The 20,415-nt window shown below is 41.0% G+C and overlaps 1 protein-coding gene across 1 annotated transcript in view; it reads left to right on the top strand.

Annotated features, from left to right (window-relative positions):
- Positions 1-20,415, top strand: part of LOC126397277 (adenylate cyclase type 1-like) — a 66,617-nt gene that overhangs the window by 13,114 nt on the left and 33,088 nt on the right. The window contains exons 4-7 of the mRNA XM_050055933.1: positions 1,488-1,599; positions 9,676-9,803; positions 15,968-16,126; positions 19,541-19,682. Coding sequence (XP_049911890.1) covers positions 1,488-1,599; positions 9,676-9,803; positions 15,968-16,126; positions 19,541-19,682 — 541 coding nt within the window. The remainder of the gene's footprint in view (positions 1-1,487; positions 1,600-9,675; positions 9,804-15,967; positions 16,127-19,540; positions 19,683-20,415) is intronic.

The following is a 20,415-nucleotide window of genomic DNA, read 5'->3' on the forward strand; positions in this document are numbered from 1 at the left end:
CACAAATATGAACCTCATGGTGGCACTGTAATATAATAGTTGCTGGCTAAAAACTTCCAAAAACTATCAGTTGAGCAAGAAGTAGCAGTGTGACCAAACAAATTGACTCAAGATCCACCAATACACTTGCACGCAGGTAAACAGTCCACGTGGAGGGCGAAAGAAGCTCCAGATGCATTCTCAGAACCCACTGGCTATTGTCTGACCATGATTTAGCTTGTTATTAGTTAATTGGCTGGAAATTTGTGGAACAATCCGGTCATTGACTTTGTTTTACAGCTCTTCTCACGTCTCAAGTTGCTAATCAGACTGTAAAAAATGACCTGCACACAAATGAGAAAGTCTTGGCGTGGATAACAGCTTGCAACACTGGAAGTGAGGTTTTTTTTTCCTAAGATGGCGAAGGCATTAACTTCCTTACTCAGCCATCCTCTGCCTTTAATTGGTTCACCCAGACATTTTTACTTTAGTGCTCACCAGTCTTACTTTTCATGCCCAAACCTAACCAGTCCAACCAACAAGGGCAATGGGTACTAGCCAATTAGAGGGAGAGTGGGGCAGGTCATGTCTTCACCATCCCAAACAAAATATTTGGCATGTTGGAACCCCTGAAATATTTACAGCTCTCCCAGAGGCTAAATTGTTGTCAGACTGATAGCCTATAGGTTCAGAGATTATGGAACAACCAACTGAGTTATCTCCATCCGCTGAGGAAGCTGCAAGATGTGGATGATAGATGTGGGGAAAAAGCTAGTCTATGCTGATGTATTTACTAATATTATATGTTAAAATCATTTTTGTAGCAGTCATTTGTAACAGTTGTCAGGCTGACAGAAGCTTCACATCAGAAAATGTACAAATGTGTTGTTTCTGGCAAGGAACTCACAAAAAAAAAGGTATTTAGTTGCTTTTTCTTGGAAGATTCTGGACATCGAAAAAAGTATTGTACAGTTTTTTGAAATATTACCCAGCTGTAAACACAGCTCTAGCTCTGATGTATTTCCTCCACTGGGAGTAGTGATTTTTTCTTTTGGACTGGGAGTCAATAAGATCCATAACACCTTGTTTTGTTGCCATCTGGCCTCTGAGCAAATGAATGAGGGGCTAAGTAGCTTTCAACACCTTCTTCATCCCCACTACAGCAGCTAGCCAGCAGCAGCAGCAGGCAATTTAGCTCTGTAATGGATTTAGTGGTTGGCCTAAAAGACACTTTCACTTATCAGGGATTGGATTATGGTACTCTTGCTTCACTTTTGATCGCCATTAGCCAATCTCTCTGCTCCGGTGTGATCTGTGGGTATTTGGTGTCATAAAGGGGAGAAAAGTATACTTGTTTGTACAGTCAACATACCCTCATTTATTTTTGCGTGTGTGTATTAGGATCTGCAAAGTGTTTCTGTCCTGGACTACATATGGAAATCAGCTGTCAGGACAAGTTGAGTTCTTCACATCAGATTATTCACCTTTCTCTCTCTTTCTTCCGACAGCATCCTCTTTGCAGACATTGTGGGTTTCACCAGCTTGGCTTCTCAGTGCACTGCTCAGGAACTGGTCAAACTGCTCAATGAACTTTTTGGGAAGTTTGATGAACTGGCTACAGTAAGTGCTCTCCTTTCCCCCCTACAGCTAACCCTTAGTTCATTTGCTTCATCATGAAAATGATATCACATGCACAGTGTGATCAGTATGCATCCATATCCATAGATTCATCCAGAGACGTGTTTCTGGCCACCTGATAAATGAAGCCAAATATTTGTTCTCCTTTTAGCTCTGTTTCTGGTCTCCAGCAACTCCTGAGGGAAATATGCGGCTTGTTAGCTGTACATGCTCCTCAATGTTCAGCAGCGAGAGGCAGGCAGGTAGCACTGGGTTTAGAGTATGTTTTTATGCTGCCTGCCGCTAGAAACTAAGTTGATAACAGTGCAAAGACTAAAGCAAAACATGGGCTGAAATGAGAAAGATGCTCTGTAGGGCTGAAGGGAACTGCAACCTTTTTACATTACACACAGTGATTTCATCTATTGCTCAGTGATTATAGCAGTGGGAGTAGGCAGAAATCTGGAAAAAATAACCACATCAGAATTTTAAAAAATCACCCTCTTCCTGCCACTCCCCCCTCTTCCCTCTCTGTCGTAAATCCCTCCCAAAAGATAACCACAGGCATATGCCAGTGCATTATACAGTAATTCAGTATTTCCCATACATTGATTTATTGTAGTCTTATTTCATTATAGAGCTGCAGGCAGTGCATTGATTCACTCAGCCCCTTTTCCCCCCTCTCTCTCTGTTCATCAAATGAGACATGAATTAGCTAGCCACCGCATGGTCCCTCCGCTTCGCTCCTCACTACTATGGATTGCTTCGCTGTGAGGAGAGTGGGCAGCTAGTGTCCCAGGCAGCACTGGGTCTAACCTGTGTAATGGCGGCAACAGAAAGTTTGCTGATCTGGCAGAGAGTCAGGGTTGTCCAGACCTTGAGCTGCGGTTTTACCTCAATTTGGGTTGCTGCAGCCGCTGACTGCCTCTGGAGCTGCTGCCCGCTCTCCTCCTAGCGAGCCTGTTTGTAGCGGCGAGGAGTGAGGTGGAGGACCCATTTTAATTTGACATTAGCTTAATGTTAGCTACATGGAACTGCAGCTATGCCGGTTTGCAATAGGCTAAACTACTAGCTACATTTTCTCTCCATCTCTGAAACGCTTGACTGATATTGAAACATGTTTTATTTCGTTAATTGTGAGACTCTCTTTAAGGCTCTCTTTTTGATACACCTGTTTTCCTTTTTTGGGTTGCTTTGCAGTGCAGGGAATTCTTTACCAATGCTGGATGCACATGCATCTGCATTTATAAAACAGCCGATAGGAAAACCCTCTCTCTGAAATGACCAGTGACCAGGTTATGTCCTAATTAAACAAACCTTGTCTGTGTTCTTTGGTGTGATGCTAGCAGTGTTTGTAAGTGCCCTAAAACATATCTTTGGGTGTACTGTAATTTCTTGTTACTTTCTTTCCTCTTCTTTTTATTGATATTTAATGAGAATTGTTGGACGGAGCCTGAGAGCTAAGATTTTCATTGCCAAGGACAGCTTCTCTGTAACTGTTGTGCCTCAGACAATAAATAACTTGAAACTTATCTGAATACGCTGATACTGATATTTATAATGTATCGGTCAAGCTCTAGTGTATTCGGTCTTGTTAGGTGCAAAACATGGTGCAACTTACACAGAAAAGTGGTCAGATTTAAATTATAGCCTCTGTTATGAAATTATGTTGTTGAGCCATCACAGCGAGGGAGGCAGGCTGGCTGCAAGGACTTTTAACAGTTGGTTGGCCTGTTATTTGTCTGAAACACAAAAAAGCCTCCAAGAAAATGAAATGTATTATTTAGTCTTGGAGCTCATTTATTATGCCAAGTCATATATTGATCCAATAGTGTAAGTAAAGCTTGAAAGGCTGACTGACGTGGAGGAGGAGGAGGAGGAGGAGGAGGAGGAGGAGGAGATGGAAGAGAAGGAGATGAAGGTCAAGAAGGAGAAGGAACTGGAAGAGATGAGTGAACGGATTTTTAGACAGAGGAGAGATAAGGTCTGAGGAGGTGGAGTGTCTCTCTGTATGTGTGTATCTGTGTGTGTGTGTGTGTGTGTGTGTGTGTGTGTGTAAGAGAGAGAGAGAGAGAGAGAGAGAGAGAGAGAGAAAGAGAGCACTACTGGGAGTACTGCACTTGATAAAGACAGAGAGAGTCTGTATGGTAGTACACATTTTACACTGTGTGTCAGTAAGCCTGCGTAGCGTTGTTCTCCGGGAAAGAAGATTAGGTGAGTGATAGGTTATCTGCCGGCAGACTACTATCATATTAATACTGCATGAGACACACACACACACACACACACACACACACACACACACACACACACACACACACACACAGAGTTAAATAACCCACATGCTGCAGCTGTGAGAAATAGTATTACGCAAAACCTTTGTAGGTCCACTTGCCAGCACTGATGCTTTCTACCACATCTCACGGTCTTCATCAGCTTCATCAGATGGAGGTGGCTCAGTTTTTATCACTGCATGACCTACAGCCAAGTGTGTGACTCTGGTCAGATGATAACATGTGGTTGTATGTTCAAAGATTATCTCCGTCATATTTCTCTGAGCAAACTCAGTGCACTAATGAAGACTGTGAGATGTGGTTGACTGAGTGCCCCAGATAGGTATCCCATGTAGACCTTGAGTTAAGATTGTTTTGTCAAACTCTAGAGTGCTGAGCCAAATTCAGCCAACACCAGTCAAAGAGAATTATCACAAACACTGCAACTGCAAGGAGCTTTTTAGCTTCAATGAGCTCCTTGCTTTGTTTGTTATGCACATTTATGCTTCAGTGTCTCTGGGCTCTCATCAATGTTTTTAATCATGCAGGTTACAAGCTCTGATAAATGCACTGTACACCACCTGCCCAGCACCAAACAGCTTACAGACACAGTTAGTAACCAGCTGGTTGGTTGAAAGTGGAAGTGGAAAGTGGAACATTTAGCGGCTAAGAAACCAGATATTTTTCCTCAGGAGTCTGGAGACCAAACCAGAGCTAAATAAAGAGAGAGTATTGGACATCAGGTGGACATAAAAACAACTCTAATGGGATGATAATGTTGGATAATATAATCTGTTTGTTTTGATGTTTTTCTGCCTCCTTGTGGCCAAAAATAGATGAATGCAACTTAACAGATGACTAAATTTTGAAATTCTTGACATGTAAATAGGTAATTGTTTGCAAACATGTTAACCATGGGTGTATAAAGTGAACTGAATACAGCAGAGGAGGCGGGGCATATTCATTTCTATGTAGTTGCTCAGTGTTACATGAAGCTGAAAAAAGTTCAACTGCTGCACATAAGATTACCTGGATGATTGGGACTGCATCTGCACTATGCGACCCAGAGAGAAGGCGCACTGGAGATTTCCTTCCGGTTTAGTGCTCCATTAACTTGAATGAGGATAAAATGATTCAATCTTGGGTTCTGCAAGACTTACTAGTCAAATGAGCTATTTCTTGGGGCTTGTGATGCTCAAAAAATGTATCCTCTGATCTACAGACGTGTTTTTTGTTGCCATGTAAGTCTATGGAAAAAAGTCTCTTTGGGCCACAGGGAATCACGTGACGGATGGAATTCCCTTGTTAGGCCACTACAAAAATTGGCTTCAAAGTCCAGCACATGCTGGGAACCTGATGTTAACCTCTGCAACTTTCTAAAGGAATCATATGTCAGGGATGTGTGTCCAGTTAATTAATGCAGCTTTAACATCAACAGTAAAAGTGCTTAAACAGCTGAAATTGTTGTTACTTTACACTGTATTGCAATTAACTGACTATGAGTGTTTTCCTTGTTTTAGTTTTGTGACAGATTTGGAGTTTGAATCATTTATCTATTTAGGTATTCGTTCAAATGATAACAATTTCTCTAATATATTCATAATTCTAAGAATAACGTGCTTGTGTAGAGCGTTGTTAAAATCTTAGAACACTGAAGTGTTTCATAAAATTCACAAGGTTACATTTTAAACATGTCAAGTTTAACCTGTTATCATTTCCAGGTTGTCAAATACCAATGCTTTGTCACACCCCTCTGCGTCTGATAGCGACGCACAAGGCAGCCTTTAACACCTCTGTGACGCACAGCTGAAACACACTGTAACATGTGGTAAATTTTAGGTGTAGGCAACAAAAGTACTTGGTTACTTTTAGAGCAAAAATCATGTTTTAGAATAAAATAAGTCATTGTTATGTAACATGATGTAAATATGCCATGTGAGTGATGTCAGTGTATGATGACGTGTAAATTACGTAAAAAAAGGGTGGCCTTTGGTTTCACACAGGACATGAACTGTGATCTCCTGGGTGAAAGTCCAGTTGTTTGACCCATCTACCTCCCCTCCCCTCCCATACTATGCAAACATTTGCTCTTTATACTATGTCACCTGCTCTCTAATTAAGTATTGCTGTGGATGGGTTTACACTGGAGTTAGTTGAAGCCCGACTCATCACATAAAGATGCCAAAGGGTGTCAATATTACACGCTGAGGGTTGTGACAAAGTGTTGGTATTTGATGGATTGGGGATGAGAACTGGCTGCAAATTCATGGTATACGTAGGTACACATATGCCAGTGTTGCTTTAAAAGTAACCTGATTTTCACATGAGATGTTTCTTTTGAAATTTTATTTATCATATAATGATTTTAGTGATTTTTAATTACTATGTTGTGATCATCAAATAGATCTTATCTCTCAAGAGCTTTCTGATGACAGTATAAAAGCCAATCTTTCCCATAATGTCGGTTACACCACATTCACACCAAACGATCAGGGTGCCACTTGCCTGACCTCTTCTCTTCAGACAGTTTACTCTCTGCTTTCTACATGCACACACACATATACACGCATAAAAGTCACATGATCAGCAGGATTATCCCTCTTGAGTTCATTCTGCATCTCAGCAATCAGTCATGGCTTAACGCGGGGAGAGAGAGACAGAAGGGGGGGAGAAAGAGCAAGATACAAGGTGATATGTGGCTTACTATCAGTGCTCCAGCACTCAGAAAGCCATTATATGGAAATCGTGTGATGAGGATATATTGTGTGCATGTGTGTGTGTGTGTGTGCGTGTGTGTGTGTATAGCTGCAGCTGCATCCTAATTGAGATTTATGCCCCGTCGTGTTAGCGAGGGAGAAATTCACTTTCAAACTGGCTCTGTCGCAGCAACTGAGCCTGTCTGACTGCTGTATGCTACACAACACATTTATTCCCCCGCAGGCTCAACCTAAACTTAACCATTACAGACACATACGCCTAACTTAACTCTAAGTTTCACATAACCATAATGACATTCATCAAGCCAAACTGCAGACATTGATTTTGGCCCCAATTAGACAAACCGTCCCCAATCAGCTGGTTTAAAATAAATCCCAAATTTGTCTCCAAAATCACACACAGATACCTTTCTCCTGGAACATGGCTTTCTGTAAGCTGATCTCTCTCATTTCTGTTCTCACACACACACACACACACACACACACACTCACACACACACTCACACACACTCCATTTCTCTTCCTAGCGCTGGGATAATCATCCACGTTGAATTCTCATATCCTCCCACGCCAGAATCTTTCTGCTCCCGTGAGCAGAAAACCAGAGCACCCCGTCTCCTCTCTTCTCATCTCCGCCTCTTACCCTGCAGTTGTCATGAATCCTCTGTATTTGTGTGTGTTTGTGTGTGCATGTGTGTGTGTGTGTGTGTGTGTGTTTGTCACACAGAGGCTGCCTGCAGGCTAAGCTTTGTAGGGTCTACCGTTACGATTTTCTGATGACTGTGAGTGATACAGAGCCAAATGGAAACCCTGTGTGTGCCACCGAGCCGAAGTACCTGTACAGTATGTTTGCATGTAAGTGTGCTGCTGTTTGTGCTTTTCTGCAGGTGTGTTTGAGTGTGAGTTCATGTGATGTGAAGGTGTGTGTGTGTGTATTGGTGTTTGTGTCATCGTTGCGGAGTTTGTGCACAATGTGCACTGTGACAAATAGCTGATCTGTCTGGGAATGTGTGGGCGGGATTCTACTTCAAGAGCATGTCGGAGCAATTAGAGTTGGCCTCAACTGCACACACACACACATGGTTGCACAAGCACACACATCTGATTTACATGAGCAGAGAAGCAGCTGAAGCATCCATGCCGCTTCTGTACAGTCAGATCTCGTGTAACAGGAGTAAAATACAGTCTGTCTTAATGTTATGCGTGAGTAACTTTCAGCTGTTAGATGTAGAAATGGTCTACAGATGTGCATCATGAGTTCAAACTTTTGCTTCTATCCCAAGAGAGACTATTTCAGTTTTGCTTTTTATCAGCAGAAGAAAAGGTTTAAATATAGCAATGGTCCTGTCATAATCAATAACTGGTGAGGCACTGAAGCATTTTTAAATCTGTGATCCAGATCCAGAGAATTGGATCCTACTATGTATGATATACGATTAGGTCGACTGTTAAAAACAAGACTATGAATCTGCAGCCATGCTAGCGGCTCTGTGTACTTAGCATGTACTTAGGTACAGCTATGCTTTGTGTTAAATGGTAATGTCATGATTCTGACATGCTCATAATATCAATGCTAACCTGCTTATGTTAAGCAGGTATAATTTTTTACCATGTTCAACATTTTAGTGTAGCATATAAGCATGCCAGTTATAACATATGGAAATGTAAAGTGTTCTGCAGGTATTTAATTATAAACCATAGTACTGGAGCAATTGAAATTTTAACCTGATGGTGATAACTGAGGAAAAATTAGGGGATCACCAAACTTATTACAATTAGCCAAGAGTGTAATGGTTCAGAAAATTTGAATTTTGGTTCGAATCAGATCTTTTCAGTACAGCAAAAAAATAGAAATGCTGGAGAACTTTCCTTGATTTTTAAACGTTTTGACTTCATCATTATGAAGTATAAACTTATTTGATTTTGAGCAATGATGGAGTTAAACCTTAGTGACCAATCTCCTGGGGTGTCTTCATAACAGCATCTAAAACAAAAACAACTCCTTATAGAATATTAAATGTAGTAGGCCATTGTTCTTATAAACAAACGCAAACCAAAAAAACAACTCTGTTTCTCCAATGTCAGAGAAATTCCCCCCCCGCCCCTTTTTCTTTTTAACATTTTTAACTGTTTTAAAACCAACATTATAATTATGGTCTGGCTGAAATGGTTTTTGAGGGAATATTGTAACAGGGCTCAATTACATTATGCATGTTTGTAAAGCCTGTGTTTTCCTCTACACAAATGGGTCTCATATCCATGGCTTTGAATTTACCAATCCCCTTGGTGATTTCTTTTGCCCTGTCAGAATCAGTTGGAAATGGCTGCCTCAATGCTGTGGAAATATCTTTAGCTTGTAGCTTGTGTTGCTCCTTGTTTTCGTCTAGTTCCACTGACTGACACACTGGGTTGAATTTGGCATAAATGAGTTGACATGTTTGAAGTATTCCCACTGATGTAACTTACAGTCTTGAAGCAGATGCAACATACCGTTGTTTTTGTTTTTGGCTCCAAACACCAGACCTGTCGGTGATTGGAGAATCTTCTATTTCTGTTCTGATAATGGCTTTACTAACAATACTGCAATGAGCTAGCTTAGCATGGCTTACCTTCCAGTGTGTCTCACTGGAGTAGAATGTTATAGTTTGGGGATGGGAGGGACAGACAGCGTGTTGCCTGTTTCATCGTGTGTGCTGCCTTGTTGAGCACAATGGCACTAAGAACACATAAACACACTTAAACACATTTGAAACTGTATATTTCATTTTCCATATGTAATAGGATTAGTTCAATGAATGATTTGGTGAAATGTGTACTGAATAGAAAGCCTTGTAACAAACAGTTCAATATGAATACGTATATTTTTACACCCTTAAATTAGCCTAATCCTGAACCTTATTTCAAGGCAATCCATCCAATAGTTGTTGAAATGTTTCAGTCTGGACCAAAGTATTGGACCATCTCAAGAACGACTTATTGCCATTGTAAACAGTAAAAGCACATCTTTATTATAACTGACATTCTGATGGACTTCAGTAGGTTGTTTCGGATTATCATCTGTCCGTCTCTTTCTTTGTGTCCATCTGTAGGAGAATCACTGCAGGCGGATAAAGATCCTGGGAGACTGTTACTACTGTGTGTCAGGGCTGACCCAACCCAAGGCGGACCACGCCCACTGCTGTGTGGAGATGGGACTGGACATGATTGACACGATTGCGTGAGTCACAAACACACACACACACACACACACACAAACACACACACACACACACACACACACACACACATACACCTACATCCTCTCTTTAACATCCATCTGGGCGCCCACACATCTGTCAGGTCAACACACGAGGTTCAATCTCATCTCCATGAACAGGGTGACTTGAAAAGGAATTTGCTGTTTATTAAAACTGTAAATTAGAATTGATAACTAACATAAGTGGGAGTTTTTTTGTTTTGCTAAAACTGCCGTTACCTCCAATAAGAAACTTTTCAGTCCAGTCTGTTAGCAGAAATTCATCAGTATTTCCAATCTTTTTTAATTTGCCATTTTTTGATTGCTCTTTACGTACTTTTTTTATATTAAGAGCCTAACAGGAAGTGCTGACCTCTCTGCAGCTGGCAGTGCAGATTTTGTACTCGAAGGGACAGTTTACACCAAAATCCTGAAATACATAATTTTCCAACTTGTTCTCATGCCAACTTGCAGATACCACCGCTTTGTTAGTGGACCTAAACATGAAAATATGACACACTAGGTACCCTCCTGCGTCAGTTTTAGATGTTCATGGATGGCGTTTCAACTGATGCTTGTTACATGGATTGTGTCTTTTCAAAAAACATTTCTGTTTTCACAGGAAATGTACAGTTTCTGCTCGTTACTTGCATACAGACTTTTCAAAATAAACTTACTACGTAGGTAAAACACTTTGTTTTTACGTATATTTACTTAATATTACGCAGTAAAGTTCCTGGTTAGGTTTAGTAAAAAACATCATGGTCTGGATTAAAATAAGTATGGTTTTTATGAACATAATGTAACATCATGTGACGTGCCTTACCAGTGTGCCATGCTATGCATACTAGCACACTGTGTGGTTATTAAATTAACTCGACTGACTCTTGGTTTCACACGAGAAACAAACTGCAGGCTCTTGGGTGAACGTCTAATGTGTTTTGACCCATCCAGCTCCCCTCCCACCCTAAAGACTCTCTCACTCTTTATGCTAGGGTAGTTGCTGGTGGCGTCAGAAATAGCACTGCCCGGTGCCACGGCTGTTTCAAGACACTCTGGGGGCCCCAGGCAAGAGGCACCTTGGAGCCCCTCCCCCTGTACTCGCACAGCGTGCTCCTGAATGATTTGTTTTGTTTGCGCAAAACTATTTTTAGTCGCACATGCGAGTAAAATGCTCGTACCGTAGAGCTCTCTGGAAAACAAATCACTGTAAGTAAGTAAGTAAGTAAGTAAGTAAGTNAGTGCGAAGAGGCCGCTCTCAGCTCATGAGGTAGTGCATTCCACCATTTCGGTGCAACAGCCTGTGTGAGGGACAGTAAGTAGGTGGCCTTCAGCGGACCGCAGTGACCTGACAGGACAGTGAAAGGACACCAGATCCGTCAAGTATGCAGGTGCTTGACCATGATGGGCTCTGTAAGTGATGGTTAGAATCTTGTGCTGGATCCTGAAATTAACAGGGAGCCAGTGCAGGGATGCCAGGACTGGAGTGATGTGAGTGAACTTATGAGATCTGGACAGAAGCCTGGCGGCAGCATTCTGGACTACTTGGAGGCGGTCTAATGAAGTTTTATTGAGACAGGTGAAAAGAGAATTACAGTAATCTAGACGTGAGGAAATAAAAGCATGGATCATCATTTCTAGCTCGGAATAAGTTAACATGGATCTGAGTTTGGAAATGTTTTTGAGGTGGAAAAAGCAGGAGCGAGTGACAGTTTTGATGTGGTCATCGAAGAGCATGGCCTGATCAAATGTGACCCCAAGGTTTCTCAACTTGGGGCGCACATTTGCACTGAGGGACCCAAAGCAGCTGGCCACTTTAGATGCTGAGGCGTCAGGTGCAATAATTAAAATCTCAGTTTTAGCTGCATTCAACTGAAGGGAGTTAGTAGCCATCCAGTCCTTAATTATATTCATACAATCGTACAGTGAGTCAATTCCATCGGTCCTATCAGGGTTAAAAGAAAAATATAACTGGAGGTCATCTGCATACATATGGTATGAGATACCTTCAAAATTACTGATGACAATTGCCAATGGATTGGACTTCTCCGTCGCCGGTAAGCCCTTATCTTGCGCCGTATTTGACAGGAATACAGCATCTGTGACCCCCGTTCAACCCACCCAATTGCTGTAGCATATAAACAAATCTAACCTACAAGTAAAAAGAAATAAATAGTAACTTTCACTGCTTAAAGATACTGAGTAGCTCAGCTAATACCTGAAATGTCACTGGAAATCAAACCACCGCAGCAGCATATTGAGTGCCAGGTGGCCAGCGTGCGCCGTTATAAGACGCCGCATGGACACTCACCCTCTTGCAATTGGACTTTGAACTTATCCCACAGTGGTGGTACCGTGAGGTACCGTAGTACTACGGTACTCCAACAATGCTAGCGCGGGTGGCAACCAATCATGTGGGACATGGTCTCAATTTGCGTGACGCATGAAAAGAGACAGAAATGTTGTGCAGTCCCACACAATGAAGGACGTCTGGTCACCCACTAGCCACTCGCAAGCAGCAGCTAGTAGGGGGCCCCATTAGGGGGGATTCCAACGTGTTGTCGTTGTTGCAGTGTCTATAGGGGTTCCATCATATTGTCATTGATATGGACCAATGTCAGCCGTCTCTGGGGGCCCCGTTCCAGCTTGGGGCCCTAGGCAATTGCCAAGTTTGCCTGTCCGGTTGCGACGGCCCTGTCCGGTGCGTATCATACGGCTGCAAAAGGTCCCTCAGTATGTTGGTGTCTGACACTGAAATCATTGACAAAGCAGCCATATTTGATGAGTTGGGCGTGAGAACATGCTGATTTTTCCTCTTACCTGTAGTGTCATTTGATAATCTAATTTGTTTTGATGCGAGTTGCTGTTGGAGATATCTGTAGAGATGTCGGCCCTCTCTCCAGTATAATGGAACTAGACGGCACTTGCCTTGTGGTGCTCAAAGCACCAAACAAACAAACAAACAAACAAACAAACAAAACAGTTATTTAAGATATGTAGGTACTATTTTCTCTCTACGGAACTATGCTGAGATAGTTAACTTTACAGCTGAGCCGAAGAAGACTCCATTAATGTTTACATCTTGTGCTGCTGATGACTAGATCTTCGCATTATACTGAATTTATTAAGACGATGGTTAAGCATGAACAAAGTTTTGAATTTGTCTTAAACAGAATTAGGAAGAAAAGCCAGTCTAAATCATAATATTCAAAATAAGGGCCTAGTCCTCTCTGCCATGAAGGTTAACAAAGTAAATTAAATTAATCTTTTTGAGAATTTAAGGTTTGGATTAGCACAAAAACATTTATTAATTTGCGCTTATTATTAAAAAGTGCAGCTTTGTTGCATGAATTTTGTCTTTAGTGCTTTATAGTCATGAATCAAATATGTTTGACTGTTTCCTGTTTGAGATTTAGATCAGCTTAAACTAGATGGAACATTTACTGTATTTCCCAGTTTTCTCCTGCTTGTTGCGGAACAGGCTGTCAAACATTTAAATTTACCTACAGTAACATCAACGTAACACACATGTACAGTAGTGCTTTTACATGACATAAGAGTTTAGCAGCAAGAAGTACTTTTTGTTTGGACATGACAAAGCAATGTTGGGGACTTCCACAAGTTTTAATATTATTGACAGATAGATTCTGTAAACTGAGACAAATTCAATCTGTGACAATTTTGCAATCACAAAGATACACATGTAGCATACCCCCCACCAGCATGTTGACACACACACATACACAGAGAGCCTTTACCTCATTTCCTTGTGCGAGCCCTCGCCTGTCATGTTCTTTCCCTGCTGCACTGTCTGAGTGGATGGATGCTGCTGTAGGAGTCCTTTATCTCAGAAGACAGGTGCTGCCATACACACTCATCATCCCTGTTTGTGTGTGTGTGTGTGTGTGTGTGTGTGAGACATCCCTCCTTCAGCCTGATGGGCAGACCACATTTTCTTTTCCGCCACCCTGTAAACATACACACAAACATCGTCTGAAGTGGCTGACCTTTCACTGGTGACCAGAAGCTTTATGAAGTGATTTAGTGGAGAGGAAGAGTCCTGCTCTATCTCCTGTGCGTCACAACACGGGGAAGTTGAGATGGTCTGCACGTGTACCTGTACATACATAAATGTAAACACTTTAGATGCAGGCATGCACACACTCAAGTTTTTCCAGTTCAAAATAAATTTTTATTTTGAGGATGCATTACATACATTAGTTATTTACACTGGATCGGCCACCTTGAGGAAAGGAAACCAGAAATGATTTGGAGAGACTATATCTCCACCTAGACATGATAAAATGTTGTTTGAACATTTGTAATATGCATAGCCCTAATGATCTAGCTCAGCATCAATGTAAACATGGTGATAGACAAGTCATAAACTCTAGTAAGTCAAGTCATTTCTAGGAAAACAGCAACAATACTAATAACAGTTTAACACCAAAATAAGCAGGTGTATACCTGTTTTTTAAACACTGGAAAACCTCCCTAAAATAGGGGATAGACTTCTGCTCTGTTCCATTGGCAGTAGATCATGTGCACGGCTCTGCAATAGACAATGCATTTCTGTGTGTGTGTGTTTTTTCTTTTACTGGTGTGTCACATTCAATGTCTCAGATGGGCCAGAAAACAGGTTAGTAAATAGTAGATCGCAGCAAGGAGGCCTCTGAAAATGTTACAGTGGTTACTTCTCTTTTATATCTCTTACTTATTCAGTCTCTTTCTCAAACTCGGTGCAGAGTAATTTTGTACAATGTTCGAGAGTTGCTTGGATGGATACATATGGTATTATGTGGCAAAGGCAAAGGGACTAAAATGAGCTTGTCCACCAGGGTGTTGTATTTATTTCTGCTGATCTAAGCCGATTGGAACTGGAGCCGATGAATACCCATGACTACTGCAAAGTCACTGGACCCAGGAGTGAATGCTTAGTCTTACCTTTCCCATTGAATACAAAAGCCAGATGTTAGTGGGTGTTGGTGTGTTTTTGGTGCTGTGGGAGACAGGCTTAAGAATACTGCCATGTGAGCAGCTCTGTGAGGCTGTTAGTAGACACAGAGGTGCTTTGCTAGCATCAGCTAGCAACATGCTCACAATCACAATACTAACATGTGGATGTTTAACAGGTATAATATTTACCATGTTCACCATCTTATGCCCACCATACACCAGAGGACTTTGAAAAGACTTTTTAAAGACTAAAGTCTGACACGCTCTCACATCTTTTTTGCAGCATGTGAGCCTTTTATTTATTATGTCTTCTATTTATTCTGTACAGCACTTTGGTCCACTGTGGTTGTTTTAAAGTGCTTAACAAATAAAGTTGGATGGATTGGATCTGAAGGCAATGTGAGTTTTTGGTCACACACTATTAAGATTTTGAACTATTCACCATTTGCATGAGCCAAGACTGTTTGATTTTATCTGAACGTCAAGATGAGAAAAAGTCTGATGTAAGACAACTTGGACTGAGTTATATGACCACCTTACACCAAATGATCGGGATCAAAGGAGTGTGCACTAACCGTGGTAAAACGAGTTCACGCCAACTTTGGAAATTTGTCTGTGGCAGTGAAATTGCTTGTAAAGTCGTTTGTTGTAAGGCCAGCATTAGTTTAATGTGTTAGCATGCTAACACTTGCTAATTAGCACTAAATAAAAAGTACAATGGAGGCTAATGGAAATGTCATTGGTTTTGCAGAGATTTGGAGATATAACAAAGTATTTAACAAATTGAAATTACAACCAGATAATGGTGCTGTAGATGAAAGGCAGGCGATCACAAATGTCAGAGAGATTCATCCAGAGCAGACCATCAATATCTGAGCAAACTTTCACAACAGTCCATCCAATAGTTGTTGAAATATTTGAATCTGGAACGAAACAATGTACCAACTTTCCCATAACTGGAGCCTCACATATTCTTGGTTGCACACCTTGTACAAGATCACCACACTGAAACTAATACCTGTTGTTTGATCCATTGCTGAAAGCCACCAAAAACAGTTATACAATATCCAAACAAACAAAAGAAAGACAGAGAAATGAATCATAACCTCTTAGGGGAAGGTTACATTGTCTTGGTTTTGTTTCAACAGTTTTAGAGATTAACCTCCTATCCCACTTACTCCCTCTTGCAGGTCTGTGGTGGAGGCGACAGAGGTGGATCTGAACATGCGTGTTGGTCTGCACACAGGACGGGTGCTGTGTGGCGTGCTGGGCCTCAGGAAATGGCAGTATGATGTCTGGTCAAACGATGTCACACTGGCAAATGTGATGGAGGCCGGAGGGCTGCCTGGGTCAGTGCTGACTATTACACCAACTGAAACTGGACTCTGAGCAGCCACAGTAAAAACACAACACAAACACACACACACACACACACACACACACACACACACACACATACAGTATCCCAGCAACAGAAATGGGGAAATGTATTCCTTATGAACTAGGCGCACCACATGTGTTTCCATAGACTTGTCAAATATCAGTCATAAAGGATAAGGCTAGACAAATTCACTAAAAAGACAAAAAACTAAAATTATTTTAGCCGCCTGACAGGAATTGTCAGTTCTCACAACAGCCTCAAAGCATTCTCTAAAACTACAGATGCACATTGCATTCACTAGAGGAAGAAAAACTGAAGACACTGACTTGAAAATATGAGACTATATTATGATTATCTCTATATAGCATCTCTATTTGGATCATGAGATCTTTATCTTACTGTAATAAGATCTGTATCCCATAATCATAAGATAGTTTCCTTAATTATGAGCTTATTTCCAGATATAGATGCTGTAATTAAAATGAGACTTAAACATGGTTATCAAAGATGTAGCCAGGATGTCATTATCATGAGAAGTGTTATTATGTGATATATTGTAACTATGAGATCTTTACATGTAATCATGATATATAGATGTCAGAACGTAATGTGGTACAAAAATCCAATAGCGGCATATCTGATATTCTGATATCTTTGAGTTTGGCTGATTAGAGTGTATTTTTACACTGTGGATTTTACCTCCCTTCTTCTATATTGGAAGCACATTAGAGAGGGATCTCTTAATGGCCAAAATTAACTATCAATGATCTTAACCTAGCTCTATATGATATTCAGAGCATATCTGTGATTCAGTGTCTGGGCCAGGATCGCCTGCACACAGCTCTGGAGGTGGCTGAGCTGGTGGCTAGCAGCTAACAGTGCTAACAATGCGATCAGTGCTAAGAGCGCGAACAGTGCTGATAGAGCAAATGGTGTTAACTAAAGAGGAAGGGGAAGGAAAAGGAAGGTTGAATTCAAGTCAATTCAGCTTTATTTAAAGTGTAAAATCACCATAAACATGGTCTCGAAACACTTTACAGTTCACATAGAAAAAAAATACATTGGAAAAATACAAATTACAAATAAAAAATACAATTTACAAATAAGCACAATTATATACAAAAACAATTAAAATAAATAAAAAAAGTGCTATCAAGTTGTACCATATGCTTGGGAAAATAAATAGGTTTTTAGTCTCGATTTAACGATGTCAACGGATTCTGCATCCCTTGCTGATTGGGGGAGCCGGTTCCAGAGAAGTGGAGCACGGTGGGAAAATGCTCTACCACCTGCTGATTTTTTGTTAACTTTGGGGACTGTGCGGTAGTTACCATTCTGTGAGCGGAGAGCACATGTTGGAACGTATGGAATGATTAGTTCAGATAAGTATGGGGGTGCTAGGCCATGTAGAGATTTGTAGGTGAGTAAAAGCAGCTTGAAGTCTGATCTGGACTGGATCGGGAGCCAGTGAAGAGTTATTAAAGCTGGGGTTATATGATCATATTTCCTGATTTTGGTTAGTATCCTGGCTGCTGCATTTTGAACAAGTTGTAATTTGTTTGTGCTGCAGTGCGGTAGGCCAGAGAAGAGGATATTGCAGTAATCTAGTCTAGATGAAACAAAGGTGTGAACTAAGATTTCTGCATCTGAGGTATTTAGCAGGGGACGGATCTTTGAGATGTTGCGTAGATGGAAAAATGCTATCTGATTGATTTCCCTGATGTGAGCGTCAAAAGACAGAGATGAATCAAAAGTCACATCAAGGTTTAAACTGTTGAGTTTGGGGTGACAACACAGTTGTCGATGTTTAAACTAAGGTCAGTGAGGAGTGGTAGTTGGGTGCTCGGGCCTATGATTAGTAGTTCGGTTTTGTTGGCATTCAGTCGTAAAAAATTTTTGTGACATCCAGTGAGTAACAGCAGCTAAGCAGGATTCAAGATTTCTAAGATGAGATTGATTGTGGGGTGTAAGTGGAATGTAAATTTGCGTGTCATCGGCATAACAATGGTAGTTAATGCCAAATCTACGGAATATGTCACCAAGGGGCAGTAAGTATATACAAAAAAGTAAGGGACCCAGGACAGATCCCTGTGGTACGCCAAACTGCACTAAGGAGGATATGGATGTAGTGTTTTTATATGAGACACAGTGCTTTCTGTCACTCAGATAGGATTGTAACCAGGAAAGTGCAGTACCATGGATGCCTACGTGATTGGACAGACGATCTAGCAGAATGTTATGATCGACTGTATCAAAAGCTGCACTTAAATCCAGGAGAATGAGAAGTGAAGAAGAATTGAGAGAGTCTGATGCAAGGAGAAGGTCATTGGTTACTTTTGTGAGGGGAGTCTCAGTGCTATGTAGTGATTTGAAACCAGATTGAAAAGGATCGAGGAGGGTATTGCGTGAAAGGTGATCGGTAAGTTGACTGGAGACTATTTTTTCAAGGACTTTGGAGATGAAAGGGAGATTTGAGATTGGTCTGAAGTTGTTCAGAATTTCAGGATCAGAGTAGTTTTTTTGAGTAGTGGTTTGATTACAGCTGATTTGGGCACTACCCTTCTGTGACTACCCTCCTTTTTTTTTTTTTAGCATTGTCAGCTGCATATTTAAACTTGTGGTACAGCTCTGACTGAGATTATGTCAATTTCTTTACAAATCACAAATCAAAAATAGCAAGACACACACCATCAGAACTTTCTCATAACAGACCTGAGCATAACCAGTGATGTGTACGCAACACGATGTATTTTTGCAAAAAAAGTGACTGTTGAAAGTTGTTTCAGAATGAATAACTTCTGCTGCTCTAATAGAGGAATATGTTATCCAAAATGCAGTGGCATAAGTTTCTAACAACAATGAATTTTAATGGCACCGAGATATATGCAATACCTGTTTGTAGAATCAATTCATTGTTGGATCTGGTCTTTTCATGCAATTTGTAATGATCGTGTAAGTGTAACATAGTCACCTTATCTCATAAAGAGTTATTCGGATTGAATTGTTCCTCTTTGATGTAGTTTCATAATTTTTTTTGAAAGGACAGCAGCTTAAAATAAGGCGGGCCACTAGTACTAAATTAATACTTGATTCAGGGAAACTCATGTACAGTAACAAGCTGATCTGCATTTTAAAAGCACCGAAATGAGGTCATCTCATTGGCTCAATTTGGTCTTGTTTCAAGGGAAGTAATAAGATTTTAGGACTCGTTACCACATTAAATGAGTCGTTAGGATTAAAATTTCTTAGCTGCAAAGAATTTTGAGCAAGTTGAGGGGCTATTAGGCCGATGAAAATAATGAGGGGGAAAATTGTTTAAGACCTTAGTGCCAGACTTTTATCACTAACTGCCTTGCATCCTCTGCTCTGCTTGTGCCTCCAGCAAGGTGCACATCACAAGGACCACCCTGGAGTGTTTGAATGGAGACTACGAAGTGGAGCCAGGCTTCGGTCATGAGAGACATGCCTTCCTCCAAAAACATCACATAGAGACATTTTTCATCGTGCCATCACACAGACGTAAAGTATGCCACAACCATTTCTTTTTTTGCATGTTCCCTCTCTCACTCGACAGGTGATATATTTATCAGTGTTATAATAGTTAATCCTCTCATGCAGAGAGGGAGGCAGGTCGTGTGTTAAGCTGGCATATGCATGACTAGTGTCATTGTCTCACACTTACTGTACATGTGCGCAATAGCCGAATATGTGCCTCTACTCGTAGCATTTTTAATCCGCAGCTACAGTATTTGTGTGAGCATACACACACACACACACACACACACACACACACACACATACAAATAAACACTTGACATATGCAGGTTTTCCAACGTTTCACTCACAGTTTGGTGTAAAAATCCCATTCAAGCTTTATTTATTTCCTTGAACAAGACAATACACTCCAAAGCATATTAAAATTCAAGCTCTTTTCATATCTTCCTTTTCCTCCCATCCTTGATGGGCGATGCAAAAATTTTTCTCAGGTTTTTTACGGAAACTGTATTTTCTGTTTTCAGGATAATATACTGGAGGATTGTTGGTAAAAATAAGTTGTAAATAATGAGTTCTGTAGTTTAATTTAGTTGAAATTACTACAGTTAACCTGCCAAAGACCCACAGGGCTCTAGCTTCCCGGCGCAGCGCAGGGTGGCGCAGGGTGGCGAACCCTGTGCAGAGCTAGTTTTGAGCAGCGCAACCTGAGGCGCGCTCAGTTTGGTAGTTTGGCAGACCGAGGTGCGCTGAGATGGGTGTGGC

This window comes from Epinephelus moara, chromosome 10, assembly GCF_006386435.1.
Source record: "Epinephelus moara isolate mb chromosome 10, YSFRI_EMoa_1.0, whole genome shotgun sequence".
In the NCBI taxonomy this organism is placed as follows: domain Eukaryota; kingdom Metazoa; phylum Chordata; class Actinopteri; order Perciformes; family Serranidae; genus Epinephelus; species Epinephelus moara.